This window comes from Zeus faber (assembly GCF_960531495.2).
Source record: "Zeus faber genome assembly, chromosome: 10".
Lineage (NCBI taxonomy): Eukaryota > Metazoa > Chordata > Actinopteri > Zeiformes > Zeidae > Zeus > Zeus faber.
In genome coordinates this window covers 28,909,577-28,923,030 of record NC_137199.1, presented here as the reverse complement: position 1 = coordinate 28,923,030, position 13,454 = coordinate 28,909,577, and the positions used below count along the sequence as shown (strand labels likewise).

The following is a 13,454-nucleotide window of genomic DNA, read 5'->3' as shown; positions in this document are numbered from 1 at the left end:
TACTAGTCCATATTGAGTCTGACAATCATGTTAAAATCTTTTTATTACATATTAGCAATGCAATAATTCCAATACTAACACTACCAATACTCCTCAGCCATTCATCTCAGACGTGTCAGACCGGCTGTGAGTCACAGTACAACACATATTGTACCTGCTATAGAAAGGAGCCACACCCTGAGGAAACAATTGTATTATTTTTTTATTATCTGAGTGTAGACTTATCTTCTGTTTCCATCCCAGCTGTGTCTACATAAAATAACATTTTAAGTGTATTGTTTGAGTACAACCATGTAAATAACCAGGTCAGGACTGAGATATAAATTGTTTATTGGCAAAAACAGCTCTGTAAATGTGACCAAAAGTTATGAATAAATGTTATAAATATATATATAATAAATTGATAAAATGGTGTCAATCATTTATCAGTAATGAATTTGTTATCAAAGATGAATCGCTGCCTTTTTTGACATTTTTAAGAATACTTTAGTAGTACTTTGCTTTGTTCGCAACCCAATTTGAACATTTTTATGTCCATGTTATTTCCATTTGACAGAACCATGAACCCCTACGAGAAAATTCAGAAGTTCCAACAAAGGTTTACACTTTTTTTTTAACGATAAGAAAATTCTATTTGGACCTAACATCTGTACTCTCACAATAAGGTAATACAGCTTACAACTTTAGAGGCTTACGTCGTTTTGTTCAATTTAGAGGAGGCTCACAAAATATTTTCCATTACTTCATTGGATATGAAAGGTTTTAAAATAACATAAGAGTTTTAAGGTTCTAGGAAGGCTCATGATCTCGGTAACACATGGGAGGAATTGGCAGTACGGCATCAGAGATTCCAGCTTATGTTTCAAAGGTTGCGACACACTACATGCGATTACTGGCAGAGATTCATAAAAACCTTGTGCTTCTTCTGGTGGGTTTTTTTGTGCAATTGTTGCAAGTGTCCAAGCTGGTGTTAGTTATTCAACAAACGATCCTTCATTATGAAGAGGACCAGAACGCGTCAAACTGAACTTCAGCATGTTTACGTTTCAGCACACGAATTTTCGATCACCCCCCCCCCTCACAATTTTTTGCTGTATTTTGTAGTTCTGCCATGGAAGGAACTATATATATTTTAAAAAAAATTTTACAAGGTTAATATTCAATGAATATCTTCAAGGTTTATCTGTGTTTAAGGTAGTATGGGTGTGGCATTATTTTGTAACGTGCCAGAGAACTTTTTCATTTATTAGTTTTTTGCAGCGTCCCAATGGTTGAAACACGAGTCGTATCGAGCGGCTTTTGCTGGTGTTAATCGAGCCCCGCGTCGGGTGACAGTCGGTCACTGCGTATTCTTCTTCTCCTCTTTGCTCCCACGTCCAAACAGCGCCCCCGCCAAGGCCACCACGCCCAGGCCGAACACGGTGGCGACGCTGGCTGCCATGACGAACTCGCCTGCCTTACACACCTGTGGAGGGAGACCGCACCCCAACAAGTAGAGTTGCCGTCATCTTTCACCTTCATGTTCCGCAACCAGGTATTGCAGAGCGCCAGGAGAGATGGGTAGCGGCTGACAACCCACCTGTCGGGATTCGGCTTTTCCGTAGCGCAGCTCTGTGGCAAAGTGCTCACAGTTTCCCCTGAAGATGCAGTACGGCCGCTCCTCGCCCACCAGCGCCCGGGCCTCCCGCACGATGACGTGGGCCGAGCGCGGCTCGTACTTCCTGTCCAGGCCGTTGTTGATCTGCCACTGGTTGGTCCCGACCACGTCCCACAGCAGTTCTCTCTTCACCAGGGCTTTCTCGCAGAGAACGGACATCACGCTGCTGGCCCCGGCTCCCGGAACCTCGGCTGGGGGGGGGAAAGTCCTTTCAAAGGTCAGTGTAAGGTCACGCTCGCCGCACGGACACAGGGAAGCACTGAAGTCGGGTCGGCGTTCGAGGAGAGCCGCTCATGCGGATGTGTTAGCGGTAGGGACTCACAGGGGGGGGCCAAATGGACAATGAAGCCGTCTCCGATGTACACGGCCCAATGCTGGTAGGAGCCACGGAAGATTTCTATCAGGTCCCCGAGCTCAGGCTTCTCATCGTACTGAGGGTGGGAGGGGGTGGGGTTACTTTCAAAACAGATTTAAAGTGTTTTAGCATTAACGCGGCAGAGTTGGCCTCACGCGGGTGTGGTGGTTGTACAGCTCGGTGGCCAACTGAGCCATTTGGAGCTGGATGATGTCGATTTAAGATGACGCCGCCTGAGATGCTGTGACGAGCGGTTGACTAGACGAGGGGGGGGGTTCTGTCGAAGCCCACTCATCGGCACAAGGCATTTAACACCAAAATGTGTATTATTGAATGCAGTGCGGTATGCCGAGCTCTAAGCACATGTGCTGTATGTATAAATACTTGTTTGTTCTGTCTGAAAGAGGTAGGTATGGGCAAAAAAATATAAAAACAATGCGCCATACAGATGATTTAAAAACACAGGGACAGGGAGACAACACAGTATTTACTGACCAGGGTTGGAGCCATGACTTCTTACGCCTGAGCAGGATTACAAAAGCTTTCTCTTTCCAAATGAATCAGCTCACCTGAGGGGATAAGTCATACATGGACCAAACAATTTCAAATATACATGCCGAACAATAGCTCATGGGGAAAGGAGGGCGCGGATGGGAAATACTGGCAATTGCCACGGGGTGTCAATTAGAACACAGGCTGAAGGACAAGAGGTTTTCCGTTTTTATCTGAGGGTATCTGTGCCTTCTAACTCCCTAGTTGTGACATCACATCAACCGATAATTCCCCCGTGTTGCTGCGGCTACCTCATAACACTGCGATGACAGCGGCTGCCGCCAAGTCACAGAGCGCAATCTAACCCTGGATGTTGGCCGTGGTCGGACACGGTCCGCTACGGCCCTGCGAGTGAGCGTCCCATCTCTGACGACTCTGGGTTTCAGTCGAAGGGGATTTCACTCAAACCGACTGAGGCAAAGCGCCGCCAGGGCGCCCCATCAGAGAAACAAGGGAGCTCCAGCATCAGGGTCACTAACGCAAGGGGAGACGTAGCCTCAGAGTTCAGAATCTTTTCACTTGAGCTCGGGTGGTCACCTCCTCTAAAAATGCCCGGGCACCAATGCTCAGTGGTGAACGAAGTAAAAACAACAGAAGTAGAAGTAATTCCTCTTAAATGTACTTAAAAGTATTCTCAATAAAACCACCTATATCCACTGTCCTGATATAAAACAACCTATAAAGTACTCTGGCTTTTTTTCCAAATTTTTCAATTTACACAGACATAGTATAGGCGGTGTCAAAGTAATTTATAAATACAGTGGCTTCAGAAAGCATTCACTTTTTGCACACTTTGTGTTGTAGATGTCATTTTAAAAATGGATTAAAAAAAAAAATCTTTTGCCCATCAATCTACACTCAATAACCCATAATGACAAAAGAATGGGAAAACATGATTTTAGAAATATTTGCAAATGTATTAAACATCAAAAACTGATATCTCAAATTTACATAAGTATTCAGAGCCTTGATTCAGTACTTTGCACAAGCCCCTTTGGCAGCAGTCCTTTCAAGCTTTTTCACATCTGGATTTGGTGAGTTTACCGCATTCTTCCAGGCAGATCCTCTCACGCTCCGTCAGATCAAACGGGAGGCGTCTGAACTGCCGTCTTCGGGTCCATCCACGGATGTTCTATGGGGGTTTAAGTCTGGGTTTTGACCGGGCCCCTCAAGGACAGTCAAGAGACTTGTCCTGAAGGCCCTCCAGCGTTGTCCTGGCTGAGTGCTTCAGGTCATTGTCGGGAGGCGGAGGGGGAGTGGTGTCCCCATCACTCACGCTGCTTGTTTCGTTCCATAAAGAAGCGGAGTAAGATAAAATAACCTACATCTAAAATAAAAATAAGAAAAACCCACACAGTTTTGGTGCACGGATCACGGGCGCCCCATCGCTGGCGGGCCGTGGGCACGGCTGGTACCATCAGAGAGGGAGCAACCGGGGCGCAGAGCCGGCCCTGCTGGGCTACTTTAGGGCTTTCCTCCGCTGTGCTCACATGACTGTGTGGCTCAGAGTAACTCCAACACCGTCATAAAGTTGACTGACGATACAGTTGTATTGGGCCCCGCCAACAACGATGAAAAGGCCGACGTGGGGGAGGTGGAGGACCTGACACGGTAGTGCCTGATCAACACCCTCTACCTGAACATCGGCAAAGCCAAAGAGCTGGTCGTGGACGCAGCAAAGGGTCTGCCCACCCAGCTTCAGGTTCCTCGGTGTAAACATCACAAAACATCACACGGGTTATCTCCCAAATAGGAGCCTTTCTGTGTGGAGTTTGCATGTTCTCCCCGTGCTCACATGGGGTTTCCTCCACCTCACGTCAGTAAGGACCCCCCTCAAAAACATGCACCCATCATGGTCTGACCAGCGATGGACACTTATCACCTGGTCCCCGGGCGCGTCCACGTATGCTGCCCACTGCTCCTGGCTGTGCCCCCGGAGGAAGGACAAGCCAGGATGAGTCAAAAGCAGAGGAGCCATTTCACCGGCACCATCAAAGCATGTGCGTGTGTGTGCAAGCATGTGTTGTAGTGTGGTGTGTTGCGTGACAAATAAAGACTGTTTCTTCTTCTGTTTCTTCACAAGAGGATCCGACGTGGGCATCACAGACAGTCAAACATCTCTCCAAACACCCAGCACACCTTGTACTCTGGTGCCACGGAGAGCGTCCTGTCAGGCGGCTTCACCGCCTGGTACGGGGACCGGCCCTCTCGCCGGACCGCAAAAGCCCCGCAGAGAGCGCCACGTTCGGCCGAGCGTACCATCGGGACAGCACTCGGCCCCCCCTGCAGGACTCGCACACCGGGCGGCGCAGGACCAGGGCGAAAGAGGATTATGAGGGATCCCCAGCATCCTGACCGCAGCCCCAGGACCAGGGCAGAGCGCCTCCTCAGAGAAAGCTTCTTGCCGTAAGGACACTGAACTCTGTGACAAGCGAGGACTCGCCTCATGAATACTGTGTTCACCTCGTTGCTGTAATACTCGTATACACATTTATATTCCTTGGTATGTATTATTACGTGGCACGGTGGCGCAGTGCATTGCACTGCTGCCTCACAGCAAGAAGGTCCTGGGTTTGATTCCCGCCTGGGGCGCTGTTGGCACCGTGCTCCAGCGGGTTATCTCCCAAATAGGAGCCTTTCTGTGTGGAGTTTGCATGTTCTCCCCGTGCTCACATGGGGTTTCCTCCACCTCACGTCAGTAAGGACCCCCCTCAAAAACATGCACCCATCATCGTCTGACCAGCGATGGACACTTATCACCTGGTCCCCGGGCGCGTCCACGTACGCTGCCCACTGCTCCTGGCTGTGCCCCCGGAGGAAGGACAACCCAGGATGGGTCAAAAGCAGAGGAGCCATTTCACCGGCCACCATCAAGCATGTGCATGTGTGTGTGTGTGCAAGCATGTGTTGTAGTGTGGTGTGACAATTAAAGACTGTTTCTTCTTCTTTCTTATTCTCAGTTTGCAAACACTGAACAACAAACATTGCACAATGTACATAATTATACACACATAAAGCTTCTGTTGGTCTGTTTTGTTTTTAATGCTGTATATAGACTTGTATTTTTTCCTTAATTCCTATTTCCATTTGTTTTCCTAGTTGTACTATGAGCAGCACCGTCCCTGGAGTTTGCCAAATAAAGCATTTCAGCAGACATGCCAGTGTGAGTTGTGTCACCTTGTACACACAGGCCTGTGCCTTTCTGGACTGGGTCCGAATGTTCAACGACGTCTAATCCATTCAATTTGCCACATCTTTTCACTCTTGTCATTATGGGCTGGTGGGTGTAGAGGGATGGGCAAAAATGGCAATTTTATCCATTTAAAATGACATCTCAACACAAACAACAACGAAACGCAGAGACTGCGAAAACACTTACTGGGTACTTTCTGAAGCCACTGTACTGCAAATACAAATATAAATCCAGATTATTGAAAAACAACAAAGCCGATACACCGGAGTCACGACGGACACTTGAAAAATCGACTCAAGTGACGTAACAACGCACTCGGTTGCGTTACTTTTCCGCACGACAAATGGCGGCGCGATCGACTCCGCTTAGAACTCCGCCAGAGCAGCAGCAGCGGAGACACGGGCCGTCAAATGAGGTGTAGATCACTCTGCCTTTTTTTTTTAATTTTTAATGACTGGGCTAAAGGAGCAGGGCGGTCGGACGTTACCGCGCCGCCAGGCTCCGCCGGGGATCAGCTGACGGGGCGGCGACGACTCGGGCGGCTGCGGTCGACGACCCGAGGGGGGCGTACCTCACAAGCCCGGAACCCGCATGACGTCACCGCCGAGGAGCGGGCGCGTCAGACGGTGCGTTCGCGTCCAGCTCGGAAACAGGCGAAGACGCGCGTCAAACGAGGGGCGGCGACGGGTCACCGGGCTCGCGGGTCGGCGTCCCGCGTTTGAGTCGCGGATCGGATCGTAAATAAAATAAAGAATTGAAAATAAAAAAAAATAATAATCAAAAGGGAGACAGTCATTTCCTTAAAGCAATGAACTGTTGCCCATGGCCTTAAATGGGCAAACTACATTGAAGATGTCCAATGTTTATTACGATCTTAAAATATCTAAAATATGAAATACTCAATTGTTAAATTAATGTGCAATATGAGGCACGCATGATACCTTCTTCCTTTAAGCATCGGTAGTGAATGAAAAAATATGTTTAGATCCAGGATTAGACGTTGTACACCTGTCTATCTGTCTGTCTGTCTATCTGTCTGTCTGTCTATCTAACTGTCTGTCTGTCTGTCTGTCTGTCTGTCTGTCTGTCTATCTATCTATCTTGTCTCGTGTCAGTTGTCCTCAGAAGTATGTATATTTATGACGTTTAATATATATTTTAATATTTTAAATATTAATAATTAATATATTTAATATGACGTTTGTGGGGACGGTAGCTCAAGAGGTAGAGCTGGTGGCCTAGTGATCTAAAGGTTGGTTAGGCTGTTTGGATCCCAGGCTCCTCCTGCTAGCATGCTGTAGTGTCCTTGAGCAAGACACTTAACCCCTAATTGCTCCTGATGGCTGCGTCCGTCGGTGTTTGAATAATTGTAAGTCGCTTTGGTTAAAGCGTCTGATAAAAGTAATGTAATGTAATGTAAAACTCAGCGCTTTGTTTAATCCAATTGTCTTCTGGTACTCCTTTTAACTACATTTTTTTCAAACATAATAAAGTTTAGTAGTAATAAAATAATACCTGTCACTTTGTAACTTCGTACGATTAAGAGTTTGCATCTTATATTTCTTTAGTTAAAGTCCAATCGCGACTATATCTGTCATGTGATCAGTGTACTCCGTCTTGCGCGAGGATTTGTCCGTACGTCTCTGTGTGCCGCCATCTTGGTGAGGTTGCGATTGTTGATCCCAAACCTCTTCCACAATACTTAACCGCTGATCTGGATGAAACTCATACGACGCCATGTTGGACAGCCCCAAATACACATGTTATTCATTTGGTCTGTGGGTTCGTCGGATCCATGACGTCCATAAAGTTCTGACGTCAGTTACATCTGAACTTGCCGCCATCTTGGTGAGGTCCCAAGATGGCGAGCGCGTTGGGGCGATGATAAAAAAAAATACATTTTTTTTACTAAAATATTCCATAATAATGGACCGATCTGGATCAAACACGGACAACGGCATGTCGGGACTGCCCCGAATACACATTTTATTCATATTGTCTGAGATACACACAGCACTCAGCTTTTCATTAACAAAAACAATAGTATAATAATAAAGGTAAGTTTCATTTAGGTGGATATAAATGTATATTAAATACAACATACACAATTAATTATATATTCTATAATTATTTGTCCACGTTGTATTAAATATACATTTAAATATATATAATTATAGAACCCAGAATCGCGATTGTGGCGCCGCCCCTTGCGGCCGCCTGCGCGAGCACCTTGTGTCGATTACGCACATTCTGGTATTTTTAGTATTTTTACAGCTTATAGAGCTTATTGTGCGTAATCACCGGGTGTCATGACATTTCGCTGCATATAATTATGACCGTGTGTATATGTATGTGACAAATAACCTCTTGAACTTGAACTATTCATTCTTTACTCGCTGGCCATGAATAGCAGACGTGGTAATGTCACTCCCCGTCGCTAGATGGCGCTGGTCATATGAGCGGTGTGTAGCGGCGGGGGCTCGAACACCGAAGAAGAGGAAACTTCCGCCTTTAGTCGCCTTTATCATATTTTGTCTCGTCAACCAGTGGAACAGATCTCATTGTTTTAAATATATTTTTTAAGCTCACTGCCGACGGGCGTTTTAATGTAACGCCTTAATGTTAAAAGAGCAAGCGATGTCTGTCGTTTTTGACGGGAATCCCCCGAAAGCGATGCAGAGCTCCCACGGTGTCACGCCGCAGAACGCCCCGAGGTGAGGACGAGAGGGACCCGCTTTCTGTCACCTAGTCTCAGAACAAGTCCATGCAGTCGTTTTATTGTTTGACCTAAAACAGCATCAAAAGTAACCCGATCGATCGATAGCAAGTTTACGACAAACCATATGGCCATTGTCTCATAGTGTCTCCCGTAGCCCCCCCGTACTCTCATCCCCATAGAGATTCTATGAAGTTTTCATTCCAGCAGGAAGAACATGCTAAGAAAAAAAAGCTGTTTACATTTTCATATCACAAGTACTTTGTCTAATTGTCAGAAAATAACATTAAAAAAATTATATATTTATATATACATACATACATACATACATACACACACACACACACACACACACACACACACACACACACACACACAGTGCTCTACACACAAGTCAAAAGTAAATGAATTGTGAATGGATGGATGCTAGTATTGACTAGGTATAAATATAGATGGGATATTTCTGTACAGGATGAGTAATGTGTATACACTATAATTGTGTAGACAGGATGGGAGAGGTCTAAATTATTACAGTATAGTAGTTCAAATATACTGCACGGTTAATGCACATCTGGAGTGAATAAACATCACAGCAACATCATTTAAGGTTAACATTCAGGTGTGATAAGTACATAATATATTTAATCATTACAACAGTGTTCATATTGGTTACAAATCACTAAAATCAAAATAATAAATATGTAAATACATAATTATAATAAAAGCATACTGTGGAAACCCTGTGCAAAGTGAGAACGCAAAGTTACTTGTATTATTACTTTTTTTATCTTCTTCGCCCATTTTCTTCCAGTGCCCAGGAGCTTGCACAGGAGATAAAGTCGTTCATCAGTGGCATAGACATTTCCCAGGGCCGCAAACTCAGTGTCCGAGAGCACGCCCGCTGTGCTGTACGACTCCTGCGCTCTGTCCCAGCATGCAGAGGGGCTGTGCTGGAGCATCTGAGGGGTGTGTACGACGAGCACGTCTCTGCCTTCCTCCACAACTTGGAGACGGAGGGTGGCGGAGGGAGCACTGGAGTCAGCTCCAACCTGGAGGACATAATACAAGTAAGACATTTTCAAATCTAACTCTGTCTCTGATCATGAATTTCAATTGTATATTATGAGGTGACTTAATTTAATTAGATTTACAACAAACTCCTGCTTTGTTTTTCAGGAGGTTCATGGTGTACTGTCTGAGTTTATCCGCCTTAACCCCCGGGCCTGGGCCCCTTTGGTGTCAGCCTGGGCTGTGGATCTACTTGGTCAGCTGAGCAGCAAGCATGCCGGGCGCCGGGCCAGTCCACACTCATCCAGCCTCAATGAACTGCTCCAGCTGTGGATGTCCTGTGCTGCCACCCGTTCCCTGATGGAAGCATACTCCCAGTGCTTGGCTGCCATGCTGGCTTGGTGCCCTGATGCCTGTGTCGATGCCTTGCTGGACACCTCCGTCCAGCACTCGCCCCACTTTGACTGGGTGGTGGCCCACATCGGTTCAGCCTTTCCTGGCACCATTATTAGCAGAGTTCTGGCATGCGGCCTCAAGGACTTCTGTTCACACGGCACCAAGGACCAGGGTCTCTTGGTGGGAGGTGGGGATAAAGGCAGTAGAGTACCGAAGATTGGCTCGGTAGTGGGAATCTTGGGTCACTTGGCAGCACACCACTCAGACAGCATCCGCAGAGAGCTGCTCAGGATGTTCCAGGAGAGCCTGAGCCCCTCAACTCCTCTTTCCCCCAATTCCTCTGCCTCCTCCTGGGAGAGCTCCTCACAGCTGCGCCGAGCTGCTGTGCCCTTCCTGCTCCAGCTGGCGGCGCTGTCCCCAACCCTGCTGGGTGCAGTGTCAGCAGAGCTGGTGGAACTCCTCAGGCCACCTGTGCTACTTCAGCTGCAAGCTTCGCTCCAGGGCTTTCCTCGGGAGGAGCTGGATAACATGCTTGGGCTGGCCGTCCACCTCATTAGTCAGAGTCCATCAGGTGGGGCCCGGGTCCTCCGCTTTCTGGCCGACACCGCCACCCCGGCCTCTGTAATAATCTCTGGTCCCACGCCCTCCCCCCATGAAGGAGTACGAGAGGCCTGCGACCGACTGCTCCAGATGCTGCTGCTACACCTCCATAAGCTAGTCTACAACCGCTCTGATGGCGGGGAGGGCAACTCTCATCACTCTATGTCCACCCAGCCGCAGAGAGTCATCCCCTTCCTGGAGGAGCTTCAGGCCCACGTGGGTGAGCTGTGTGCTGAGACACTGCGACTGGAGAGGAAGCGGCACCTCTGGCTGCACCAGCTACTGTGCCTGCTTTCTGTGTATGGGGGCCCGAGCATTGCCACTGAGGCTCTCTGCCAGCTGCTTACACAGGCCCGTAACCCAGAGGAGCTGGCACTGGCCTGGCAGCTGCACACTCCGCTCTCCGCTTGCCTGCCGGGCCTCATCCCTGCCGCTGTGAGCCGCTGTGTGGCCCAGATCCACACCCACATCCTGGGGCCGCGGCAGCTCCGGCAGCTGCTCCTCAACCTGGCGGCAGCCATCCAGAGCCAGGACGAGGAGAGGAGAGGCGGAGCTGGTGCCCAATCCTCCATGGCCCTCCAGGTTGGATCAGCGGTCTCTGGACATCTCCATGACTTCTGCCCGCTGCTCCTCCACGGGGATCCCGTCGTGTCCCACGCCGCCGTGCGCCTCTTGTCCTCCAGCCCTCTGCCCCGCACGGCCCCCCCGGCCCACCTGCTCCTGTTGTGTCGCGCCGCAGTCACTCACTTCTTTGTGGCGTTACGAAGGCGAGGAGAAGGGGGCAAGGTTGGAAGAGATGGGGGTCAGGCTGGGGAGGCGGTCAACTGCTCAGTCCTGCTCCTGGCCCGTCTGGCGGCTTACTCTACTCTCACTCTCAAGTCTATGCTCCAGCAGCTGGTGGAGGGGGCGCTGCACAAGGGCAACGCCGAGCTGTTCGGCGGGCAGATTGCGGACATGGCCGGTGACCCGCCACTCTCCCCTTCCCTTTCCCCAGACCTCGGGGCCTCATTGCTAGACATCAACTGCCGGTTCGGCACCACCGTAAACTTCTCCGGCAGCGTCTGGTCTGTATTCCATGCCGGGGTGATAGGCAAGGGCCTGAAAGTCCGGACCACCAAATTAGTCCCAGACCCAGCCGGGGTCATCCAGGTGAGACTAGCTGATGAAATGTTGTACACAGCATGGTAGTCTTGTGTCCTGTGATTTTCATACAAGAAAATGATCAATTGTCATACCAATTTAATTTGTGTGTGTGCTTGTCTGTTGTTTCTAGGTAGTGCTCAGTTTAAAAAATAGGTTTGAAATTTTGAATATTGGTCGTAATACTTTGTTTGAAAGTGATGCAACCATTTTTAAATGAATCACAATTAATTCATAAATTAATGAAAATATTTATCTTCATGACTGAATGTTACGTGAAATATTTTTGTCATGCACATCATGTGGTATAATAAAAAGTTGGTAGCAATTCTCATCATGTATAAGATGTCAATATGTTGATATAGAATTTCTGATCAGATTGAATCGATAATTAATTAAATCGTAACCCTTTATTGAAATTGAATCGTAAGAACCTGCCTAATACTGAGCCTTAGTATCTGTTATTATCACAATGAGCAACATCTTTGCATTCTCTCCATAGAACATTCAGACCCTGCTGGCCGTCACAGTCCAGTGTTGCAGCTCGTCATCTCCCAATGGCAGCTTCAACGGCTCTCGACATCCAGCGTCTGACCCCAAAGAACCGTCGCCCATCAACGCTGAGGCAGCCAAAGTTGTGGCAATGACACTAGTGGAAAACATCTGTCCAGACGTTGCCAACGGCGAATTGTCATGGCCGCCTGAAGAGCACGCCCGCACCACGATGGAGCGGGACATCCACATCCGGCGTAGCTTTGAGGCCCATCCTGTTCTCTTCCCACTCCTTCACGTTGTAGCAGTGGGGCGCCCAGCTCTATGCTACTGCTCGGCTGTTCTCCGGGGCCTCCTGGCCAGCCTGCTGGCCCACTGGGAGGCGTCTCGGGAGGCTTCAGCCAAAGACTCACCATGGCACCTCCAGGCCTCCTGCCTCCTTGTCTCTTGCATGGGAGAGGGCCAGCTCCTGCCTCCCGTGTTGGGAAATGTCCACGAAGCCTTCCACTACCTCACACCTTTTGAGGTGAGGCTGCTGCTGCTTGCCGTGTGGGAGTATGTGAGGGGGAACGGGCCCATGCCCCAGAAGTTCATCTTCAACTCAGACAGGGGCCTGTTCTGCAGGGATTTCTCACGGGATGGGGATGTGGCACGATATGTGGCACCAATCCACAGTGTTCTGCATAAAAACATTGATAGACTTGGACACCTGTGCTGGCGGTTTCAACTGTGAGAGAGAGAGAGAGAGCACGGAGTCCACAACAGAAATGTCGTCAACGATAGAAATAGGACGGCTTGGTTGGGACAAAGACTAAAATGTAGAAAAGGACATTGAATTTTTCAGTTAGGGGATTGTAAAGTTAATATCACTGTGTGTGTGTCTGTGCGTGTGTGTGTGTGTGTGTGTACACTTTTTATACTTTCCTTTAAGGCTCAATCCTAAGTAGTTGTTAATGCGACAGAGAAGTGACAAAATAAGTGGCACATTGGGATTATATGGTAGAGAATATGGCCCTTTATTTTTTCATACTTTATTTCTCAGCAAACAGCCATTCAATGTTGTTTGTGTCAAGAATGAATGTCTTGTATCCAGTTAACAATTATACATCAAAATAATTTTCATATTGCGCTGACAAAGTTTATGCTATGAGATTTTCCACATTGTTTGATATGCATTGTCTTGTTATAAGCACCAAATTTTGTTCCGAGCGTTTTGCAAAATAAATATTCGATTGGTCAAACACTGTGTCCAATTACCCACGAACCAACCCTGGATCCCAGGAAGCTTCTTTTGTTTTTACACTCGAAACGTAAACGATCACATTGATTACGTTTAAATCGTTTA

General features: G+C 48.0%; 2 protein-coding genes across 4 annotated transcripts; one reads left to right on the top strand and one right to left on the bottom strand.

The window, feature by feature from the left end:
* Positions 1 to 313: 313 nt before the first annotated feature.
* On the bottom strand, positions 314 to 6,333 carry LOC307235469 (phospholipase A and acyltransferase 3-like). 3 transcript variants are annotated; one of them, XM_080007577.1, is made up of 5 exons: positions 6,245 to 6,333; positions 2,508 to 2,581; positions 1,980 to 2,088; positions 1,580 to 1,848; positions 314 to 1,465 (listed from the first exon to the last, which is right to left on the bottom strand). In XM_080007577.1, the coding sequence occupies exons 2-5, from the start codon at positions 2,520 to 2,522 to the stop codon at positions 1,340 to 1,342; spliced, it is 519 nt and encodes a 172-aa protein (XP_079863703.1). In that variant the 5' UTR covers positions 2,523 to 2,581; positions 6,245 to 6,333; the 3' UTR covers positions 314 to 1,339. The 3 variants fall into 3 exon arrangements, with proteins under 3 accessions (XP_079863703.1, XP_079863702.1, XP_079863704.1); XM_080007576.1 differs by lacking the exon at positions 6,245 to 6,333 and adding an exon at positions 5,944 to 6,236; XM_080007578.1 differs by lacking the exon at positions 6,245 to 6,333 and adding an exon at positions 6,073 to 6,236.
* Positions 6,334 to 8,376: 2,043 nt separating this feature from the next.
* ints5 (integrator complex subunit 5) lies at positions 8,377 to 13,344 on the top strand (the record flags this gene model as incomplete). The annotated part of the gene is made up of 4 exons (XM_080008004.1): positions 8,377 to 8,471; positions 9,285 to 9,540; positions 9,650 to 11,626; positions 12,120 to 13,344. The coding sequence occupies 4 exons, from the start codon at positions 8,377 to 8,379 to the stop codon at positions 12,840 to 12,842; spliced, it is 3,051 nt and encodes a 1,016-aa protein (XP_079864130.1). The 3' UTR covers positions 12,843 to 13,344.
* Between the last annotated feature and the right edge of the window lie 110 nt (positions 13,345 to 13,454).